Source organism: Malus sylvestris, chromosome 9 (assembly GCF_916048215.2).
Source record: "Malus sylvestris chromosome 9, drMalSylv7.2, whole genome shotgun sequence".
NCBI classification, from domain to species: Eukaryota; Viridiplantae; Streptophyta; class Magnoliopsida; order Rosales; family Rosaceae; genus Malus; species Malus sylvestris.
The window spans coordinates 20,095,692-20,119,176 of NC_062268.1; the positions used below are offsets into that span (position 1 = coordinate 20,095,692).

The 23,485-nt window shown below is 38.7% G+C and overlaps 2 protein-coding genes and 1 long non-coding RNA gene across 6 annotated transcripts; 1 reads left to right on the forward strand and 2 right to left on the reverse strand.

Annotated features, from left to right (window-relative positions):
• Window positions 1-557: 557 nt before the first annotated feature.
• Window positions 558-11,299, reverse strand: LOC126583219 (uncharacterized). Of its 3 annotated transcripts, none has more exons than XR_007609697.1 (5): window positions 10,889-11,299; window positions 10,646-10,805; window positions 10,472-10,540; window positions 1,761-1,819; window positions 558-770 (listed from the first exon to the last, which is right to left on the reverse strand). It is a non-coding gene; the product is annotated as an uncharacterized LOC126583219 (long non-coding RNA). The 3 variants fall into 3 exon arrangements; XR_007609696.1 differs by lacking the exon at window positions 1,761-1,819 and adding an exon at window positions 9,715-9,773; XR_007609695.1 differs by lacking the exons at window positions 558-770; window positions 1,761-1,819 and adding exons at window positions 6,789-8,724; window positions 9,715-9,773.
• Window positions 11,300-14,445: 3,146 nt separating this feature from the next.
• LOC126583214 (pyridoxal 5'-phosphate synthase-like subunit PDX1.2) lies at window positions 14,446-16,353 on the forward strand. The gene is made up of 2 exons (XM_050247540.1): window positions 14,446-15,664; window positions 15,961-16,353. The coding sequence occupies exon 1, from the start codon at window positions 14,727-14,729 to the stop codon at window positions 15,651-15,653; it is 927 nt and encodes a 308-aa protein (XP_050103497.1). The 5' UTR covers window positions 14,446-14,726; the 3' UTR covers window positions 15,654-15,664; window positions 15,961-16,353.
• Window positions 16,354-17,843: 1,490 nt separating this feature from the next.
• Window positions 17,844-21,980, reverse strand: LOC126583213 (mitochondrial arginine transporter BAC2-like). Of its 2 annotated transcripts, XM_050247539.1 has the most exons (3): window positions 21,948-21,980; window positions 21,206-21,880; window positions 17,844-18,724 (listed from the first exon to the last, which is right to left on the reverse strand). In XM_050247539.1, exons 2-3 carry the CDS (start codon window positions 21,437-21,439, stop codon window positions 18,014-18,016), a joined length of 945 nt encoding a protein of 314 aa, XP_050103496.1. In that variant the 5' UTR covers window positions 21,440-21,880; window positions 21,948-21,980; the 3' UTR covers window positions 17,844-18,013. The 2 variants fall into 2 exon arrangements, with proteins under 2 accessions (XP_050103496.1, XP_050103495.1); XM_050247538.1 differs by lacking the exon at window positions 21,948-21,980 and having other exon boundaries at window positions 21,206-21,932.
• Window positions 21,981-23,485: the final 1,505 nt, after the last annotated feature.

The following is a 23,485-nucleotide window of genomic DNA, read 5'->3' on the forward strand; positions in this document are numbered from 1 at the left end:
TAGACGATGCCTAGGCGGCGCTAGGCGGAGACTTTTAGAAAAGTGGTTTTTAATTAGAATTTAGTAGGATTTATGTTTATTTCCATGGGTTACAAAAAGAGATTAAAACTCCTTATGAAAAGGTGGAAGGCCACCAAAAACCAAAAATCATCTTATTGGAGTAAAATGCTGCTGCAAGAAGGACAAGAGGAAGAACTTTTCATTTTTTATTTTGCTAGGGCTACGATGTAGCCTAATCATGAATATTTAATTGTATTGTGGCATTGTTATTATCAAGTTTTTCTTCCTTATTGAGTATCATTTGCTAATCATAATGCACTTGATTTTTATTTAGATGCTTGATTCCCGCCTAGGTTTCAATTAAGTTGATTTGATGCAAGTTAGAGTAGAGGTCATACTTAACTTGGGTTTAGTTTCTTGTAATTGATACCATAAACACCTATTTGTAGATGCCATGCAATTAGGGTTTGTGTGATTGTCCAACGATTTCCATAGAGCTTAAGGAGTTCTTACTTGTTTAAATTCATCTAGATGTCATAGAGGGTTAACATGTAAGGATACTTTTGATGCAACTAGATGCCATGTGACACACCCCGTCCCGAATGAGGGCATGCTGGCCGTCACGTGAGAGTGACGTAACCATTTGCACAGTACGGAAGCTTTAAGATACAATTTAAATTGATACACCCGAAGGTGAGTCCTAATTTTGTCCAATCTGTCAGAACACCGTCGAATTCCTCGTAGTCACCACACCTTTGTGATTCCTGAACCTGGAGGGGCGCAAAACCAAAATTGAGTGGGTCAGTAAAACAATTCTTTTCCAAATCCAAACATTTCTCAAAACGTTGTAACCCCTCTCCGTAAAACCTGTATACTTTCCCAGAAATGTAAAATATAAATATACATATATATTCTCAAAACTTCATTTTTACTATCTCAACATTATCTCTTTATCAATCATGCCATGCCATGTCATCTCAACATTTCTCATATTAATTATGCCATGCCACATCATCTCAACAGTAATAAGGTATGAATGCATCAACATAATCATATCAGGTGCAAGAAAGTAATCAACCGTAGGCCCTCTAATAGCCCTATACGGTTGAACCTAGAGCTCAAAATCTATCATTATCACTCTACCGGAGTCACCTCTGTGACCCGTCCGGCCTTCTGCACACAAGTTACGCTCTAGTGCTTCTCATAAATCATCTGTGCACATAATCTAAGGTCACCCACCAGTCGGAATCTCACTAACACTCTCGCGACTGGTCTGTCGTACCCACTCCGCGTGGACTGTACGACTAGCATCTACTTGGATCCAAGGCGAGCGTGCGATGCGGTGAATACTATAAGCACTAAACCATGGTGCAGGATTTGAGCTCAATATATATCATCATCATCATAACAGTAATTAAATACTCATCTGTGCGTCCACCGCACCATTTCATACATATGCATCATAAATCAATTCTTACCTGTGCGTCCACCGCACCAATTCATACATATGCATCATAAATCAATTCTTACCTGTGCGTCCACCGCACCAATTCATACATATGCATCATATATTAATTCATGCATGGCATTTCAACTCACATTTCTATATACTTTTCATATCAATTCTATGCATGGTATTTCACTTCCCGTTTTTTCCACATAACTCATATGCATTTCATTTTAAACATATTTTCATTTCAATTCAATTTCTGGGAAACGTCAAGTATATATATATACGGAAAACAAAACTGCCCACTCACCTGGAGTTCGTCCAACAACTCCCTAGCACCACACATCAAGGCGTCATGACGATCGCCGCCTAGAATAGTAATCAAATCCAGGCTCAGAATTCATATCGATAGAATACATAACTTATATAAAATACGTCACTACGTTGATCGATCCGGAAGATCTGCCACTCAGATTTTAAATCCATAACTTCCAGAGGTCCACATTATACCTCTAGGACAACATCCTAAAATTTCATTACCATCCAACGGTCGGATCTCCGTCAATTTCCAAAACTAAGTGACGGTTAACATTTTATATTATGGACTTACAATTCCAATTCCGGAAGATCCGTAACTCGGATTCCCAATCCGTAAGTTCCAATAATCCTCAAATATTACGTATTACAACGTATCAAAGTTTGGTGATGATCCAACGGTCGGATCATCAATTCACATTTTCACCTAAATGTGAAAACTATAAAACGTTATTTGAACACCTAACCAACAATCCTCAATAACTTTCTCATACGGTGTTCAATTTAGGTATATGAATATACCACAGTGATCTACTCGACGTCACGGACGTCGACATATTTTTAAAATAATTTTATTTTTATTTTTATTTTTTTTTACTGTAGCACCTTCTTCTTCCTTGGGTCGCCGGACTGGTTTTTCCGGCGGCCGTTTTCTGGGCAGTTTTTCAAATTGCCATAACTTTGTCATTTCTCAACGAAATCAAGTGATTCAAAAACGAAAGTTGTAGCCCTTGAAGATACAAAGAGAATGGTACCTTTCACAACACCTAGTTCGCCGTGGTTTGGCCGGAAACTTCCTCGAAAGCCTCGGAGGTCGCCGGAAACTGGGTATTTTTCAAATGAGTATAACTTCTTCAATACTCAACTAAATTGAGTGAAACAAAAAGGAAAGTTGTAGTACTTGGCGAGACGAAGAGATTGATACCTACCTCGACTCCTAACTCGCCGGGGATTCTCCGGAAAAAGCCTCGAAAGCTCCGGCCAAACTTTGAACTTGTTGATCTCCGTGTTCTTACGTCCAAAAACTTCCAACGAAGCACTCCGAGCTTCCTTGGGACCTCACCAAGCTCGATGTGATCTTGTTTTAGCCTAAATCGTAACCATTTAAAAGATCATGAACAGTACCATTTCACGGGAACTTTGAAACTAGGGTTTTCCGAAGCAAAACTTACTTGAAATGGATACCATCGTGATCGTGAAGTCTTCAGGGTTCCAATGGTGGTGTTAGATTCGTCGTTGGTATAGATTTAGGGTGGTTTTGTGGTGGTCCGTGTGAGTTCGAAGGAGAGGGAGAGAGAACTGAGAGTAATCGTGAGGGAGGAGAGAGAGAGTGTGAAGGACAGTATACGGGAAATGGGGAGGGAAATAAGGAATGGGGATCCCACGTGGTCCTTTTCCAATCCCCAACTCTAAACCACAAAATTTTAACCTAAAAATCTAAGTTCCATCCTTATTAAATTCCATTTTATTTTCAAAACTTAGGAACTTAGATAATTATCAACTTGAGCTTCACATACTTAGTATTTCTTAAGGGCAATTTCGTCCATTCACAGCCACGAATGTAATATTTTGGAACGGGCTGTGACAATCTCCCCTCCTTATAGAATTTCGTCCCCGAAATTCCAGCAACCAACTAAATCAACCATACTCCAACAATAGCTTCGGGTAAATCTCTCTCATCCGATTCTCTTTCTCCCACATACTTTTCTACTGAATGATTTCCTTCACAAAGCTTTTACTACTTACTCTGTCTTAATTCTCAGGACCTTCTTTTTCCAATCCAAAGTCGTCCTTGGTTCCTTATCAAGTCGAATCCAATTTAATTCTCAATAGTTACACCATAATCCCATGTGACAAATCTGCCACCTAGTGACAACGCATCAAACACAAAATACATTATGTGCCTTAGCCAATTCTGAAGGCATCACAAACTTGTATGCAACTTCGTCGATTCCTTTAATGATCAAAACGGACTGATGTGTTCAAGACTTATCTTGTCTCCCTTTCTGAATCTTACTATTTCTGTTCATGGTGAAGTTTCCAAAAATATCAAACCATTTACCTTACACACTTGATTAGTGGCATATCCATCTGTTAATCTCTTTTGTCATTCCTGGCTACTTTCAGGTTAACTTACTCACCTGAATATTTTGAGGAGACTCATCCATAGTCTCAGGGCCCGCAAGAACTCTTTTGACAACTTCTGTCCAACACAAAGGTGTACTATAAGGTAACTTGGTAACCAAGCTTCTTGTACGCTATCCAAAACTTAGAAGTAACCAACATACTCAAAAACTTAACAGTGTACATCGTCAAAATTGCTTTCTTTAATTCCACATAATTTGGCACATACGTCCCATTCTCTTGCATAAACATACCATCCAATTCTGCCTCGGTTAATTATTGAATTCCTTCGTCAAGCATTTGAGTCTCGAGTACGACCTTACCAAATAGGCCTAACTTGAAATTTAACAAGTATAACTTCTTCTCGATCTTCCATTCTTAATTTTTCTTCCGTTGGTTTTCAATCCACAATATGATACTCTTGGCAAACGTGCCAGATATTAATCTTACTGTAGTCTTCTCACCAAGTGCTTCAGCTAGAACAAACTTTACGATCACCCTGATCGTACAATCATGTTCATTAAGCAATACAATTCACTTTCGCTGCCTCATATCAAATTCCTTCCAAGTAATGGATATTGAAGACTTTTTGGATTCGTAAAAAAAATCTTGCATTCCCACTAAAATATAATGTCTCCATAACTTCACAGCAAGAATGGTAATCGTGACTTCCAAATCACCAGTAGGGTAATTCATCCTATGAGATTCCATTTATCGTGAAACGTATGCAATCACCCTAACATTTGCATCAACATGCCTCCAATACCATTCAAGAAACATCACTAAAAATTTATGATTACCACTATCTTCTAGGAATACCAAAATACGTGCATGAGTGAGGAAATACTTCAGTTGTTGAATCCTTTGCTCACAATTTCCTTCCCACTCATACATGACCTCTTTTCTCAACAGTCTCGTCAATGACAAAGCAATGACTGAAAAATCTTTCACAACCATCCAAGATAGCCTGGTAAGCTAAGAAATTCCAAATCTCAATTACGACTCGTGGTTGTTCCAAATTTTTCTTCTCATTTTTCTTCTCTTTATCCTTCATGCTGCTGCAAGATGGGGAGAAGGTGAACAATCAGTCGGAGCTCTGATTGCTTACCTTGTCTGTCACCTCTTTCAGCAGACCCCCTAGCTCGGCGACTTGGGGGACTCCTACTACATTGTTTGTATCGCGCTTGACCAAGCCTGAAACTACAAGTAAGCTTCAAGTGAAATTGATACATTACCTTGTGCATCTCCACCAGTTAAAGATACCACCCCTGGATGGAGGAAGAGTACTTCCAGAGAAGATGCCACATCTACCTATGAGACAGATAAGGCAAGTCAAGACGACACCACACTCCGATACTTAGAAGTTTCGTGATTACGAGATCATTCTCCCACAATATTTCCTAATGTCATTTGTACTAAATCATTCACTCGTACTCACTAAAGGAGAGCTTGAACCTATGTACTTGTGTAAACCCTTCACAATTAATGAGAACTCTTCTATTCCGTGGACGTAGCCAATCTGGGTGAACCACGTACATCTTGTGTTTGCTTTCCTATCTCTATCCATTTATATACTTATCCACACTAATGACCGGAGCAATCTAGCGAAGATCACAAAAAGCGACCGTTTTCGTTACCTATGATCTATCTTGCAAGAGAACGGAGAATTAGATGGAGATCTCAACCATAGAATACGAGCTGGATGGAAAGAGTGCATCCGGCGTGTTGTGTGACCGTCGTAGGCCACTGAAGCTCAAGGGAAAATTTTATAGGACGGCAATAAGGCCAGCGATGTTGTATGGCAGAGAATGTTGGGTGGTGAAGCATCAACACGTACACAAAATGGGTGTAGCGGAGATGAGGATGCTTCGTGGGATGTGTGGGCACACGAGAAAGGATAAGATTGGGAATGAGGATATCCGAGGTACAGTAGGAGTAGCCGAAATTGTAGGAAAGATGAGAGAAAATCGGCTCTGGTGATTTGGACATGTGCAAAGAAGGCCGACTGACGCTCCGGTTCGAAGATGTGACTACGGGACAGAGGTTCAGGGCCGAAGGGGTAGAGGAAGACCTAGGAAAACTTTGGAAGAGACTCTAAGAAAAGACTTAGAGTACTTGGATCTAACGGAGGACATGACACAAAACCGAGCGCAATGGCGTTCTAGGATTCATATAGCCGACCCCACTTAGTGGGAAAAGGCTTTGTTGTTGTTGTTGTTGTGGTTGTTCCAAATTTTAATTTCTGTTACCTTTTAAGGTTTCACTTGAATACCTTAAGAATATATAACATATCCCAGAAATGCTGCTTGATTCATCCAACATTCGCATTTGCTAAACTTAGCATACAATCGACATTCTTCCAATCTTTGTTCTACCGACTTAATACGTTTACATGCTCTGCTCTGGCTCAGAATATGCCAGAATATCTTCAATGAAAATGATATCTATTTATCAAGGCATTATTGGAATACTTCATCCAATAATTCATAAAACAGCATGAGTATCCATATAGCATCACCAAATTTCATAAAGACTATAACGAGTCCAGAAAAACAATCTTAGGAACAACGTTACTCATAATCTTCAATTGATAATAAACAGACCTCAAGATCCATTTTCTTCCTCACCAACAAATTGGGGCTCCTCAAAAGTGTTGTACTAGGTTGAATAAAACTTTTATCAACCAATTCTCTCAACTGAATTTCCAATTCCCTTAACTCATCATGAACCAATCTTTAACATAAATTTATACCTGGCAACAATTCAATAGTGAACCTCATATCTCTGCCTGAAGGCAATCCAGGTATACTTTCAAGGAAGACATCAAGAAAAGTCTAACTCTTTCGACATTATTCACACTACTCCAAACAACATCATTTAGCACCACATGAGCTAAGTATTTTTGACAGCCTTTCGAAAACAATCTCTTTGCTCTCACAGCATAAATAATGGCTGAACTCAATCCACTTTGCATACTTACAAAAGTAATCTCTGGTCATCCAGATCGATGGAAAGTACTGGTTTCCCTTAACATTCCGTCTTGTCACAATTATAACCAACCAATCTAATGGAAATAATTTAACCGACACAATACATACTCTATTACTACTAAGCATTCTGAATAAGTACAAAATAATCTACCGGTTTACTTACTTAACGAATCCACGAATGAGTTATTAATATTACGGTCTGCAGCCCGCAATACTGATAAATCATCGTTGTCTCGATAAGTAGGCAACCACTCACAAAGATATAACATTACTATTTTGTCACTCAATGCAAAATACATACACTCGTCTCAACTACATTTATTTACTACTCTCTAGGTAATAACATACATAATAAGAAATATATCAGCCGAAGTCAACTAGAATGACCAATACGGTTGATTCAACTCTTATCTCAATAATACGTCGGCCGGATCCACTCCGCGTGGTCGGTACGGCCGAGCCTATAACTCATAAATTTCGCATGTGTCAATCGAATCCACTTCTCGTGGCCTGTACGGCTGAACATATAACTCATCAAATCTCTCTGTACTCACAGTCAATCCGACCAAACTACTAAGTTTATAACTCTTCTGAATCGACACTATGATATCATGGAAAATTATTGAGTACAACTGATTCTAGGGACAATTCACAATTCTGTGTCCCCTCTGTTCACATAAACACATTCATTAATTTCACACTTCCCAAAGTGTTAATTTTTGTACCTGCTGCACAAGGTACATTTCCTTTACTCGAGACACCTTGTCTCAAATATCTGGGATTACCAGTATATCCATCACTTTTATTCTGACCAGCGACATTAAAACCTCAGCTGGAAGAATTAACTCTAGCTTCACTTCTTTCGAAGCTCTGAATCTTTCTATATCCTTGATATGACGAATCATTAACTTTATCGTCTTCTTTTAATTCCCATTCATTTCTTATTCTTCTTTATTCTCGTTGCTCATGTTCTCAGAGTCCTCAAGACTCAACAGCATCTCGTATATTCCTGGTAAGAAGTACAATGGATAGTGGTCACCCAAATTACCACTTCCCTTTTTGTCACCCAGCTTAAAACAACATAACACCTCCACCAAATTAACAACAATATCTGGATGGAACGAGGCAAGTCTGAAAACTTTCTATAATATCCCTCGATCATCACCTTCCTTGTCTCATATTTGTAAACACTTGTTTACTACCATCGATAAATGCCGGAGGGATAAACTTTTCCTTTAAACAAGTCCTTAAACAATTCTCAATCGACTGATTCCTCTGGTGACAACAATTCATACTCCTGTTTCCACCAGGATACAAATTCATAACCAAAACCAGGTAGTCGTCTCGACCCCTTGTCAGAAGGAAGATTCCTTTGACTTGCATATTCCGAAACATTTTTTCCAATTGGTTAATCCGTCACTTTGTTCCCTCAGGTTCATCATTTCTCTTAAGTGATTCAAATTCAACTCATAACCCGTCTTAAAATGTCCATTTTTCTAATATACTGAATCACCATAAGAATAGTTTCCCCTAACCCGCTAAATCAAGGAGACTAAGTTCCTCTAACTACGTGGTTTGCTACGAGGCGGTGTAGTTCTGACAGAATTCACTAGAAACTTCTCAAGATGTCCAAGATTGCAACCATGCTCTGATACCAACTGACACACCCCGTCTCGAATGAGGGCATGATGGCCGTCACGTGAGAGTGACGTAACCATTTGCACAGTACGGAAGCTTTAAGATACAATTTAAATTGATACACCCGAAGGTGAGTCCTAATTTTGTCCAATCTGTCAGAACACCGTCGAATTCCTCGTAGTCACCACACCTTTGTGATTCCTGAACCTGGAGGGGCGCAAAACCAAAATTGAGTGGGTCAGTAAAACAATTCTTTTCCAAATCCAAACATTTCTCAAAACGTTGTAACCCCTCTCCGTAAAACCTGTATACTTTCCCAGAAATGTAAAATATAAATATACATATATATTCTCAAAACTTCATTTTTACTATCTCAACATTATCTCTTTATCAATCATGCCATGCCATGTCATCTCAACATTTCTCATATTAATTATGCCATGCCACATCATCTCAACAGTAATAAGGTATGAATGCATCAACATAATCATATCAGGTGCAAGAAAGTAATCAACCGTAGGCCCTCTAATAGCCCTATACGGTTGAACCTAGAGCTCAAAATCTATCATTATCACTCTACCGGAGTCACCTCTGTGACCCGTCCGGCCTTCTGCACACAAGTTACGCTCTAGTGCTTCTCATAAATCATCTGTGCACATAATCTAAGGTCACCCACCAGTCGGAATCTCACTAACACTCTCGCGACTGGTCTGTCGTACCCACTCCGCGTGGACTGTACGACTAGCATCTACTTGGATCCAAGGCGAGCGTGCGATGCGGTGAATACTATAAGCACTAAACCATGGTGCAGGATTTGAGCTCAATATATATCATCATCATCATAACAGTAATTAAATACTCATCTGTGCGTCCACCGCACCATTTCATACATATGCATCATAAATCAATTCTTACCTGTGCGTCCACCGCACCAATTCATACATATGCATCATAAATCAATTCTTACCTGTGCGTCCACCGCACCAATTCATACATATGCATCATATATTAATTCATGCATGGCATTTCAACTCACATTTCTATATACTTTTCATATCAATTCTATGCATGGTATTTCACTTCCCGTTTTTTCCACATAACTCATATGCATTTCATTTTAAACATATTTTCATTTCAATTCAATTTCTGGGAAACGTCAAGTATATATATATACGGAAAACAAAACTGCCCACTCACCTGGAGTTCGTCCAACAACTCCCTAGCACCACACATCAAGGCGTCATGACGATCGCCGCCTAGAATAGTAATCAAATCCAGGCTCAGAATTCATATCGATAGAATACATAACTTATATAAAATACGTCACTACGTTGATCGATCCGGAAGATCTGCCACTCAGATTTTAAATCCATAACTTCCAGAGGTCCACATTATACCTCTAGGACAACATCCTAAAATTTCATTACCATCCAACGGTCGGATCTCCGTCAATTTCCAAAACTAAGTGACGGTTAACATTTTATATTATGGACTTACAATTCCAATTCCGGAAGATCCGTAACTCGGATTCCCAATCCGTAAGTTCCAATAATCCTCAAATATTACGTATTACAACGTATCAAAGTTTGGTGATGATCCAACGGTCGGATCATCAATTCACATTTTCACCTAAATGTAAAAACTATAAAACGTTATTTGAACACCTAACCAACAATCCTCAATAACTTTCTCATACGGTGTTCAATTTAGGTATATGAATATACCACAGTGATCTACTCGACGTCACGGACGTCGACATATTTTTAAAATAATTTTATTTTTATTTTTATTTTTTACTGTAGCACCTTCTTCTTCCTTGGGTCGCCGGACTGGTTTTTCCGGCGGCCGTTTTCTGGGCAGTTTTTCAAATTGCCATAACTTTGTCATTTCTCAACGAAATCAAGTGATTCAAAAACGAAAGTTGTAGCCCTTGAAGATACAAAGAGAATGGTACCTTTCACAACACCTAGTTCGCCGTGGTTTGGCCGGAAACTGCCTCGAAAGCCTCGGAGGTCGCCGGAAACTGGGTATTTTTCAAATGAGTATAACTTCTTCAATACTCAACTAAATTGAGTGAAACAAAAAGGAAAGTTGTAGTACTTGGCGAGACGAAGAGATTGATACCTACCTAGACTCCTAACTCGCCGGGGATTCTCCGGAAAAAGCCTCGAAAGCTCCGGCCAAACTTTGAACTTGTCGATCTCCGTGTTCTTACGTCCAAAAACTTCCAACGAAGCACTCCGAGCTTCCTTGGGACCTCACCAAGCTCGCTGTGATCTTGTTTTAGCCTAAATCGTAACCATTTAAAAGATCATGAACAGTACCATTTCACGGGAACTTTGAAACTAGGGTTTTCCGAAGCAAAACTTACTTGAAATGGATACCATCGTGATCGTGAAGTCTTCAGGGTTCCAATGGTGGTGTTAGATTCGTCGTTGGTATAGATTTAGGGTGGTTTTGTGGTGGTCCGTGTGAGTTCGAAGGAGAGGGAGAGAGAACTGAGAGTAATCGTGAGGGAGGAGAGAGAGAGAGTGTGAAGGACAGTATACGGGAAATGGGGAGGGAAATAAGGAATGGGGATCCCACGTGGTCCTTTTCCAATCCCCAACTCTAAACCACAAAATTTTAACCTAAAAATCTAAGTTCCATCCTTATTAAATTCCATTTTATTTTCAAAACTTAGGAACTTAGATAATTATCAACTTGAGCTTCACATACTTAGTATTTCTTAAGGGCAATTTCGTCCATTCACAGCCACGAATGTAATATTTTGGAACGGGCTGTGACACCATGGGCATTGAATAATTTAGGAAAAATCGATGATCAATATTGGGGAACTACTTGAGCATAACATATTAAGGGAATTAAGTAGAATTGGTTATGGTGAATTCGGATGCCTTAGGTCTTCTTTTCTTATGTTTTCATTTTATTATTTACATGCATTTTATTTCAAGCTTTATTTTATTTCCATTTAATTCAAAATCTCCTATCTTTTTTGTTAAAACTTCTCAATCATAATTTGTTTCAATTTAGTTGGTTAGACTTTAGAATCAATTCAATTTCTGTGAAACGATATCCATGCTTATATGCTATACAATCATCCGATTTGTATACTTGTGAGGACTAAAATTCGAGACTTAATGAGGTTAATTTTGATTATCTAATTTAGTTTTGTGACTCACTGCACATTTTGTTAAAAAAAAAAAAAGTCTTGATTTCAAATCTTACTAAAGTTAATTATTGAATAGTATTTGTTTTTTCAAAAAGAGATCCCACAAACGTTAGCACTTACTTTCTCAATGTTTCATATTTAGCAAGGGAATTGTTATTGGCATTCTAAAAATCTCATTTTACACTCCAAACTTTCTATATTTGGAAAGAAAAATACACCTGTGAGGAGTGTAGAATGAGATTTTTGGAGTCCCAATAACACTTCCCTTTAGCAAAACCTAAAATTATAAGGATGACCTCAAATCAACAAGGTTCTCCGTGTTGGGAAGGTCGGGAGAAGAACATATGTCATATGTAGCCTTAGTTTTGTTTTGTAAAGATGTTTCTATAACTTGAACCTGTGACCTTTTAGTTAAAGGAGTAACATTTTCATTTTGCCAAGTATAGTGGGATTTAAACATGAAATTGAATGTTCGTCTTTTTAGAAGCATGAATATATAAATGAATGCTACTAGGGTGGGGTGAGCCCATGGTCTGGGTGTTGGGTAGGGGTGGAGGGTGTGATCGTCATGCCAAGGTGGTGGGGGGTGTGGGGGAAAATTTGTCAGCAATGGTAGAGAGGACAATTGATGCAATGATCATGATGGTGATGGTGAATTTGAAAATGAGAGTATTTAAATGAAATTTAAAGTTCAAATTTGTAACCTCCAAATACCAAGTTATATTTGACAGAGAATTTAAAAAAAAAATGTTTATAAATGCAAGCAAGAAAATTACATATGTCAATTTAGAAATTCTCATATTTGTCAAAATTTAAGTTTCAAACCCTCCCCAAATCAAGCCAAATTCGGTTCGATTCGATTCGATTCGGTTCAGTTTAGGTTTGGCTAATTAAACCTAATCTCGAACGAAACATATAGATTTATCTTATATTTATTCTTATACACGTCTGGTTCTTAAAGGGTAATTTTGTTGTCATTGTATTGAACTGGTTATGAAGGTGTAGTTTGATGAATTTCATTCATTGTGAGAAGTACCTGTTCTTGAATGGAATCCGAGCCAATTGAAGAACAATTAAGTTTGGTTTAAGCTCACACCCAAAACCCTTGAAATTTTACAAAAAATATCAAATGAGTGTGGCTCAAACCAAACTATTGTCCTTAAAAACTACCAAGCTTAATTGGTGCGCGAACTAAGTAATCAAGAGCTAACTACGTCCTTCTGGTGAATGCGGGCGTGCTAACTCATGACCGAGCTCGGTCGGCGAGTAGAATGATTGTGATGGTGATGTCGAATGCGTTGTTGACTTTTGTACTCGAGTGATCACGGTCGAGGAAGGAACATGTCTTGCCCTTAGATTCTAGAACCTAAAGGCAAGGTTACTAGTCACCGTGAAGTTCAAGATCTTTTGCACTAGGTTCAGCTACCTCAACTATATTCGTTAATATATAGGTGAGCGGACTTGGATCAAATTGTAAGGACACAAATACTCATACAAGATAAGTGTCTTGATGGTGAACATTGTTTGGTCATCAAAATGCCAAACTCTGAAGTGCACCTGAGAATAACCAATCATAGAACACCGCTAGTGAAATGACCTCGTTTGGCAAAAGAATCGAAGACTCCTTACCGACTGAGACTTGGATAGATAATCAACTGAGCTTGAAGTAGTGTTGTTAATCCAAATTGAAGATACTTCTCGATTGCCTGATTCTATGTCTCCAGTGCTGTTAATCCAAACTGAAGATGTTGTTGGTTGTCAACACAATGTTGTTACTCCAAGCTGAAAGGGTGATGACGAAGTTGTAAGAGTTGGTAATTTCTCAAAATGTGAGAGGGTTTTGAGTAGCGCGATTTTGTGCTGAGCGTTTGAAAAAAAAATCCATTTATAAATCAATATATTTTTTTACTCTATTTAGTGTGTTGTGTTGAAGTTTCTTTTCACGTTGCAGACTCCTTCTATTTATAGGAGCGAGTTTTGCAATGACCAAGTATGCCGAAGTAGAGTCCCACTAGAACTATACTCCCTCGATGTACTTTTGGATTATGATATTATCCCTTTATATGGAAAAACCAATTCGTACGTGGTCTTCGACCACTTTAACTAGAATTAGGATTCTAAACCTAGTCCACTTATGCACTAGAATCCCACTTCTGTTAGGATTCAGCCGAATTCCACTAAGAGCTGGATTTTGTACATCATTTGGCTTGAAAGATTACCACTAGATCGAGAATTAAACCTTAATGCGAATTCCCACCTTTGACCCAAATCCAATATTTCATACCCAAACACAAACTAAGTATGAAAGTGAACTAAATCAAACCAAACTAGTTCCATTTTTCAAATTTGATTTTCGATTTCGAGAGAACTTGATTGAACCAAACCAGATGGTGCTTGCCTATAAAAAGGCAACAATAATGATCCAATACAAACAATGCTACATTTACCATATATTTGTATCATCTCTCTAATTAGAGGTAGACTTACCAACACATGTCGATCTCATCTCTATAGAAAGATGGTACAAATATGTAGTAAGAGTAACATATTTGTGCAAAATATGACCCCAAAAAATGTACAATCTCAAATTATGCAATGCAAATAAAAACTCACCATCCCTAGTAAATCAGTTTGTGTGAAAAATTGTTACGAGGCGGAGCCAAAAAGAACAAAAGGAATTTCATTATTTGGGAGACAAACAAAACTTTATTTAATGCACGGGAATCGCATACAACCAAACAAGGAGAGACAGACACCATGCAAAGATGCAATCAATCTTGGCACTTGGAACCGAAGTTTCTACATTTTCCTACGCCACCGATCAAAACACACGAGTCAGCAGTCAATCACAAACATACCAGAAACTTCCACCACCCACACGAAGCTTCAAGAACCACCTCCTTCCTCAAACCCTCTCATCTCCCTCCAGTTTTCTCTAAATATACACAATCCCCACCTCCCAAATCCAACCAAATCTCCAGGTCTCCGATCTCCTCGCGGCATTTAGTCTCGTTCAGGCATTTTCACAAACACCTCGATGGCGGCAGAGGACGGCGCGGTCACAATCTACAACAGCAGCGCAATCACCGACGCCAAAAACAAGCAGAACCCATATTCGATGAAGGTCGGCCTTGCCCAGATGCTCCGCGGCGGCGCCATTGTCGAGGTTAACACCCTCGAGCAAGCCAAGCTCGCCGAAGACGCCGGCGCTTGCTCTGTCATCGTCTCCGACCCGCCCCGCACCCGAGGCATTTCGCGCATGTCCGACCCCTCTCTCATCAAGGACATCAAACGCGCCGTTTCGATCCCCGTCGTGGCCCGATCACGGATCGGGCATTTCGTCGAGGCCCAGATCCTCGAATCCATCGGGGTCGACTATATCGACGAGAGCGAGTATCTGGCCATGGCGGACGAGGAGCATTTCATAAACAAGCACAATTTCCAGATCCCTTTCGTCTGCGGAGCTCAAACTCTCGGCGACGCGTTGCGGAGAGTGAGAGAAGGTGCTGCAGTCATCAGAATCCAAGGGGATCTATCCGGGTCCGGCAATGTCTCCATGACTGTAAAAAACGTGAGGTGCGTAATGGGTCAGATTAGGCTGCTCAACAACATGGACGACGACGAAGTCTTCGCGTTTTCGAAGACAATCCAAGCGCCGTACGACCTGGTTGCTCAATCCAAGCAAATGGGTCGGCTGCCTGTGATGCTATTCGCCGCCGGTGGCATCGTGACGCCGGCCGACGCAGCGCTGATGATGCAGTTGGGTTGCGACGGAGTGTTTATCGGGTCGGATGTATTCAATTGTTCGGATCCGTATAAGCGGGTGATGGGCATTGTTCAGGCGGTTAGGAACTACAATGATCCGCATGTGCTGGTGGAGGTGAGTTCTGGGTTGTCGGGCCTGATGGCGGGTTTGGGCGAGGACAGGATCGAACCGTTTGGCGGCGGCCATGGAGGTGTTTGATTAGGAATCATGTAATGTTGCTCTAAACTCTTCCTTTGTTTGGTTTTAAAACATAGAATAATTTTGTTATACATGGATATCTGTCTCTCTGTTGTGACTAGTGTCCAGTTTTTCATATGATGATTAACTTGTTGTATTGAGGCCAATTTTGTGAAAATGCAGATAGGAGTGAGAATAATAATCTTGTTTTTCGACTTTATCGAAATGTTTAGGAATAATGCTGTGCTTCGAATAATTTTGTTTATCCATACGAGTTTCGTTAGTTTAATTTGAAGTATTAATGCCTTACAAAACTGATGTGATTTAGTTGTTGAACATTGCTAAGAGTTACGCTCGCTTAAGTACTGATTTCTTCTTGGAGACCTATCAAATCGCTAGTTTGGTGGTAAGTTTGCAGAAAATTTTCTTTCGTGATTTTAGTGAGTGATATATGCATACGTGTCAAACCCTGAGTTTTGCATAAGGACAAATTGTTTACTTGTAAGGAATCAAGTAGTATTCTTATTAATTACTACAATAAGAAGAATTGATAACAATAGCAACCGGAGGAGGCATTGAGTAAGATTAACAGTACGAGGAACACTGAGATTGACATGTGATTGTTACAAAATAAGATGCAAAGGGTTTTTATGTTCACCAACATTTACTTATTTAGTGATGCGTATGAATAGATAAACGAGATTTTCGCTGTCTTTCTCCATTTAAGCAAGCTTCTGAGAATCTGAGATTGTTCATGCTGTGTCTAGCATTGCAAAAACAAAAAAACAAAAAACAAAAAAAAGACCGAGTGTTGTCAGCTACTAGCATGGGATGGGAAAATGCTAATGGCAGGGGACACTAGTGAATGGCTTGAACCTGGAGATTTTTCTGCCCATTTAAATTTGCTTTCTTTCCAGTTATTCAGCATATGGGTCTCCTTTTCTAGGTTATAATGGAGAGGGCAATTTACTCTGTCCAATTTTTTGTGTTCAACTGCCTTTCATGGGGTGGAAAAAAAAAAAAAAAAAAAAAACAGAGTAAAACCAGAAGAAAATTTTGGCGGGTTATTTGTCTGAGAGAAGTATTCTTCAGAGTAGTGATCAATTGATCATATATATATATCAAGACGTATTTGACATCTTTGGAGATGGTCTATAAGGACTTTATGTAAGCCCAAAATTTGGGTTGGGGGTGATAGTGGGAAAGAGGTTTTTAGACAAAAGTCGTCCTTACCGCTCTTATAAAGTCATTTGAGCATTTTTTTCGTTTGAGAATCTCTTCCCCTCACTCTTTTTCGAAGAATAACCAGCACCAAGTCAATAAACATATATTTTTCTAAACGGAGTAGGAGATGGGCAGCAGTTACCTAGTCATGAACCAAGCATTCTGGCATTGTGCACTCTCGCCTGGCCTCCGGGTAACGTTCTCTCTCGGCATAGGCAAGGTCCACATGCAATTGTGCATTCATGGTTGGACCCACACTCTAGCGAGCATTCAGGACCCAATTCCAAGGGAAGTGTTTATTCGTGGCTTGGCCCGCATGGTTGGGCCCACACTTAGAAATTTGCCTTCATCAAATAGTATATGCTTGGAGACAAGCAGGTTATTGTCTATGAGTGAAAAACATATATAGCCTTTATATTGTGCAACATATCCCAGAAAAATGCACTCAGTTGTTTTTGATTTAAGTTTATTACATCTATATGGTTTCATAGATGGGTAACAAACACATCTAGACAATCTCAAATGATCAAGTCTAGGTGGGGGAATGATATATCAACTCAAAAGGTAGTTACTGCATGTGTAAAACAGAAATGGGCATCCTATGTATTAGAGTTTGATATACAGGAGGCATTACATGAGATTGAAACTGCTGAGGAATCATTGATGGTAGATTGGATTGAGACATAGCAGGAGCTTGATATCATTGAGAAGGATGAAATGCTTGAGATGGAGACATTTAGAATGATTGAAACTGGGAATTGTTCCTATCAACGCAAGTCGTAGCAGTATGACCCACCCTATTGCAAATCTGGCAGCCATTTTGAAGGCAATTCAAAATGGTTAACCTGAATACTGACCTTAGCTCCTCAATGCATAATGACCTTTCTTGTCACAAATCTGTAAGGGATTGTAATTATGTGCCATAGACACTACTGTTGACCTGAATACTAGTAGAATGGTTGAGACTGTGATTATGTGACTGAATCATAAAACAGAATCATATTCTAGTTTTTATTTAATTTTACAACTGAAACTGAATCATACATTTCATATTTGGTATTTATTTTCTTTGAAAAATTTAGAATACAGCAAGAATAATGGTCTATCATACAAATTTCTTGTCTTGTTTAAATGTTTGTGTTGGGCATAAATCTTCCCTAGCTAGACTGCATCTTCTCTGTCTGAATGGCTCTACTGCTGTTGCTGAATAGGCACCTCAGAGCAATCTCATAAGTAGCAAAAATGGCCCCATTCACCAGAAATGCTCTAGAAACCGCAGTTCCTAATCCTCGCCATAGCACCCCATAACCATCATCTCTCACACTCTTCCGAAAGCAATCAGCAATGCCGGAATATCTGGGTGGAAGGTACTGAGATGGATCTTGAGCCTGCAATCTCGTTTTCACAACATCTAAGGGATAACAACAAATCCAGCTGGCAATTCCCGCTAGCCCTCCTGCCACCAGCATTGTTTGCAAGCTCTCTTCGCCGGTCTTTCTGCAGCCTGGGTGAAGCTTCTCTCTTATATACTCATAAGTCCAGAAGTATAAGCCATAGGACGGCGCTTCCCTAAGGACAGTAATAAAAAGTCCTCTATATATTCCCCTTAAGCCTTCTGCTCTCATTATGCTTTTGGCAACATCTATAGGGCCGTTGTGAGATTGCAGCTGATGGGGTTTTGATTTTGCATCACGTTGGAGTTGAAGTCGGATTTTTACAAGTTCTACAGGACTGAGTATTAGGCTCTGTATAGCACCTGTGCCAAATCCTCCTAGAGCAACACCTTTGTATGAAGGAGGGTCTTTGGCGGAAACAGAAGGATCGCAGGTTCGGGAGAGGATAGCATATACCTGGAAAACCATGGCATTCTGCAATGCACAAATCATTTGTCAGCTTAGAGCAATTATTTTGAATTGGACGGTTTTTGCTTAATTTGGTCACAATTTTTAAAATTGCTTTTAATCAAGGTTCTAAAAGGCCCTAGTTGGGTGGCCGGTAGGGGTTTAGCGCCTAGGCATCTAGAGGGGCTTAAGTGGGGACCTAGGCAATTATTTTTTAATTTTAATTAAATTTATTAAATATTAATATACATAATTGTATAGGGATAAATAAATTTCCAAATAAAATGACATATGAATTAAAAAAACATTAGAACATATTGAAAACACGGGAACCAACATATAATGAGTATTCATGCAAGTATCTAACTGTCTAAGTGAGAGTTGCGATCTAGCGGGTCTAGCCGCCTAGGTGGGTCTAGCTGCCTAGGTGGGTCTAGCACCCTTTCTTAATTTCTAAATGCCTAGAGTAATTGTAGGGTGGCTAGCCGCTTAGCGTCTAGGTGGCGACATTGCTTTTAATTCAAGCAAGAAAGAATTTCAGTTCTAATTTGTTTTGCAAAGTTTAGTTCTCTGTCTTTTTCAAGTCATATTGGGCTGACTGGCTATCTATATCTTAAGACTCTTAAAATTGTATGATCACTGAGATTTTTAGTTGTTAGAGCTCCATCCTTATTTTTCATCACAAATCTAACAATTAAAAACTTTGGAGAATAAAATACCTATAGTATACTATAAAATACCGCTCTTAAAATTGATGCGAAACATTAACAGTTATGTTACAGAAACTTAGCATTCACAAGGCATGCAAAAAAAAAAAACATGATCTGCATTGTTAATCTTTACATAGAACTTTTGTTTATTCTAGGGTTTATGTATGGGAAATGGCTTTGACACTCCAAACACATAGTCCTCCACATAACCTCAGTGCACGAGGTTATGTAAAAGTGATTTTGAAGCACCAAAATCATATATTCTAGAATATTCTTACTAACCCTTGATTGTATATACTCTTGTATCTAACTTCTTATTACGTGAGCAAAATCACATAATAAAATAGATATATACATGTGGCACAAGACAGATTTTCTAGTATTCAAGCAAGAACAATATCAATTTGTAAGTTGATAAGTTTAGTTGGTACCAATATTCATGCCCGTGCGTTGCGGCGGGTCGAGAAATTTATCATGTAGTTAAAAAAATATACTAAAAGTTTTAATACCATATATTTGTACAAGACAAAGAATAAGAAAAATAAATCTTGTTTATTTTCTACTCAAAATGAAATTAAAGCAATATTAAAAAAAATGCATTTTTTTTTCAACAACAATACAACTAAGTGTGCTTACATCTCCACTAATACACCGTTAACCTTAAAGAGATACTAGATACATTTAAATAAGCCACAACTAGTTGTGCCAGACTTGTATGAGCTTAAATGAGTAAAAACATTACTCTAACAAGGAACACCATAGCATCAAACCCACAAATTCACACCACACCCCATATGGGGCCCAAACCCACAAACCCAAACCATGCCCATATTTACATAAAAATGAAATAAAATGATAATTTCGCAAGTAAAACCAAATTTCTCCCTTCATTGCACCTTAACTAAACTCTAGTGTCACCCCTCCCAAGTTTAGAATAAGAGAAATTATGACCCATTGCTAGATAGTGACTTCTAAAAAGAAACAAAATGCAATTCTCATGATTTCAAAGACGTTTGAAATGCAAATACTTAACACTATCAAAAGTGACTAAACCACAAAAGGACCAAACCCTATTGCAAACACGTAATCGCACTTGTGATTTGACTCATCACTCATAACATTAAGAATCTCTATGACCAAGCAACCATATTTTGTTTTGTTTTCTACTTGTATTATAAGAAAATTCAAATCATAACTGTCGTCTTTACCTAAATTTAAATATTCATTTTTAAAGTTACGAGTATTTTAGTTGTTAGATATGATTTTCATATTATTATATCTTTATTTTCAAAGATGTGACTACGGAACAGAGGTTTGGGGCCGAAGGGGTAGAGGAAGACCTAGGAAAACTTTGGAAGAGACCCTAAGAAAAGACTTAGAGTACTTGGATCTAACGGAGGACATGACACAAAACCGAGCGCAATGACGTTCTAGGATTCATATAGCCGACCCCACTTAGTGGGAAAAGGCTTTGTTGTTGTTGTTGTTGTAATCCTATAATGCCATTGAAATTTTTTTTTTATGAACTAACTTAAAAAAACAGTTTAACATGCAATTGTGTGTAATTAGTTTGAGCTACAGGACACGACTAGTGTGACATCTCATGTACATGAAATTTTATCAAACAGTTGTCACATTACTATTCCAAGAAATGCTAAAAGAAAATGAAGTAATTCACCTAGCGGACATATTGTGATCAACATTAAGAAACAAAATCAATCAATTTGAAACAAAAAGAAAGTAAATTAAATATGAGATCATTTTTGTTAGATAAAAAAAGGCGGCGGAGAAGAAGAACCTGGAAGGTGACAGCTGCCATGGGAGCAGCCATGCCTCTGTAGAGGGCAATTGGGCCTTCAGCGCAGACCACATTACAGAGGATGCTGAAGGCCGAGCCTGAAGGCGAGCTCTGTTGCAAGACCCGGAGAGTGTCGAGGGGATAACCAGAGACTACACCAGCCATCCCTCCAACCCCTCCTGCCACAAACTCTCTTCCCCAACTGCTCGCAAGAAACTCTGGCCAGAAATCCATTTTCCCATTCACCAAACACCTCAAATTCCAATTTCCACTGCCCTATCCTCCTCTCTGATCAATACCCAATTCTTGTTCCCCCTTTTAAAGGTAACCCAAATCAAAATCCAGCCTCAAATGCTACGATCTGTGTTTAAAGTTCAAACCTCTCCCCCTCTCCCTCTCTCTCTCTCTCTGTGTGTTGGTTTCTACGTTTTTCTCTCAGAATTCGGATTCAGCTGGAAAACCCAATTCAGATACAAAAGTATATACAATTCTAAAAAGGGTTGTTAGAATTTCCTTCTGGGTTATCTTTTCAAAATCTCCTGAAAAGTATGCAGAAACAACAACAACGTCAACAAAATAAGAAAAAAAGTGATCTTTTTTTTACTTAAGTCTTTTTTCCTGAATTGCTGCGAAGGACATGCCTCTCTCTCTCTCTCTCTCTCTCTCTCTCTCTCTCTCTTTCTCTAAACAAGGGACAGAACCAAAAGCCACCGGTTTCCAATCTCTCTCTCTCTCTCTAAACAAGGGACACAACCAAAAGCCACCGGTTTCCAATTTGTAGGGAGCGTGCCTAAAAAAGCTAAGCGCGAAGGAAACGGCCAATGTTTTCTTTTCAGAAAAGCAACCAGGGAATGCCAAGTGGACCATTAGCAGGCTCACACGTGGAAGCTGAGGATATCCCAGTGTTTTCATCCTAGCGTATGTTAACCAAAGTTCTGGGATTGTGAAGTTGAATCACACTCCAATTCAACCAATTTTCAGTGGTTGGCTGAGCAAAGCAACAAATGATGAAACCTGAAAGGCTCTGGTTGCTTGTGAAAGAATTACATGGCACGGAATGACCCGTCACTCTTGATGTCTCATTCAAATAATCAATTTATGTAAATTTTTATTTACATAACATTATATTGTTAGTACAAAATATTATAATGAAAATATGTCCGTGTTATCTAAATTGTTGTCTTGATTGATGATGAATTCAAGGGAATTCATAGAGTTGCTATAAATATCATATCAAAAGTTGCAGAGATTGCACAAGTGGGGTTGTACCAGGTGTGGCCTTTTGTGCCCCCCATTTATGGAGAAGAGATGGGTGGAAAATCCATTAAGAGTCTTTTTTTTTTTGAGAAAGTCTTCTTAGTAATAGTATGGTTTCGATCTCACTTAAGAGGTTGTAAGAATGCAAGCCCAAGTTTTGTTAATTCATTACCATGTACTATTCCATTTTGCACTACACATTTTCAATTTTTTTTCCTATTCAAGGGAGGATTTGTAATTAAGACAACTTTCAATCTTGATAATAGAAATATCACTAAATCAAGAATGAATTTAAGCTATGATCCTTAAACTACGACTTAATTGTATCTATTGTCCTTGAACTCAACATCCATTAAATTTGGTCACTAAATTTGATAAAATTTGTAGCATTAGTTCCTCTATGCTAAATCTGTTATATTTTATGTCTATGTACTTGTGTGGCAGGAATAAAATTAAGTCACGAACAATAGAGATAAACTTGATAACAAACTCTCTTGAGCATCAGAAATTTAGTCAAGCTCTCGATTAGAGAAATACGAGAGTGGCAGTTTAGTATTGAACTCATATAATTTCAATTGAAAAGAACATGAACGAATTTTATTATCTTTAACAAAAGAACGTACAACTAGTGATTAACCATTACGTATATATTTATGAACCAAACTTGTTTCTCTTGCGAGTGGGCTACGAGTTTCTACTGCAATTGCTTGCAATTCGTTAATGTTTGCCTCGGCATCCTTCTCCTTGAGTTCGTCCATGATACACTTCAGTTCTCCGTTAGAGCAACTCCATCAGTGTGGAATTACCCCTGCAATTAGGTTTAATTGCCCCCTAAGAGCAACTCCACCCATGGAACCCTCCCCCCTGGCAATCCACTATTGAATTCACTCTATTGAACAGTAACTGTCTTTAATGAATAGTAACTACCCTTAATAAATAGTAATTGTCATTTGCATCTCCACCCTTGGAGCCCTCCCCTCTGGCAATAGGCAATAAAATATTAGTTTTTTTTGTTTGTTTAAA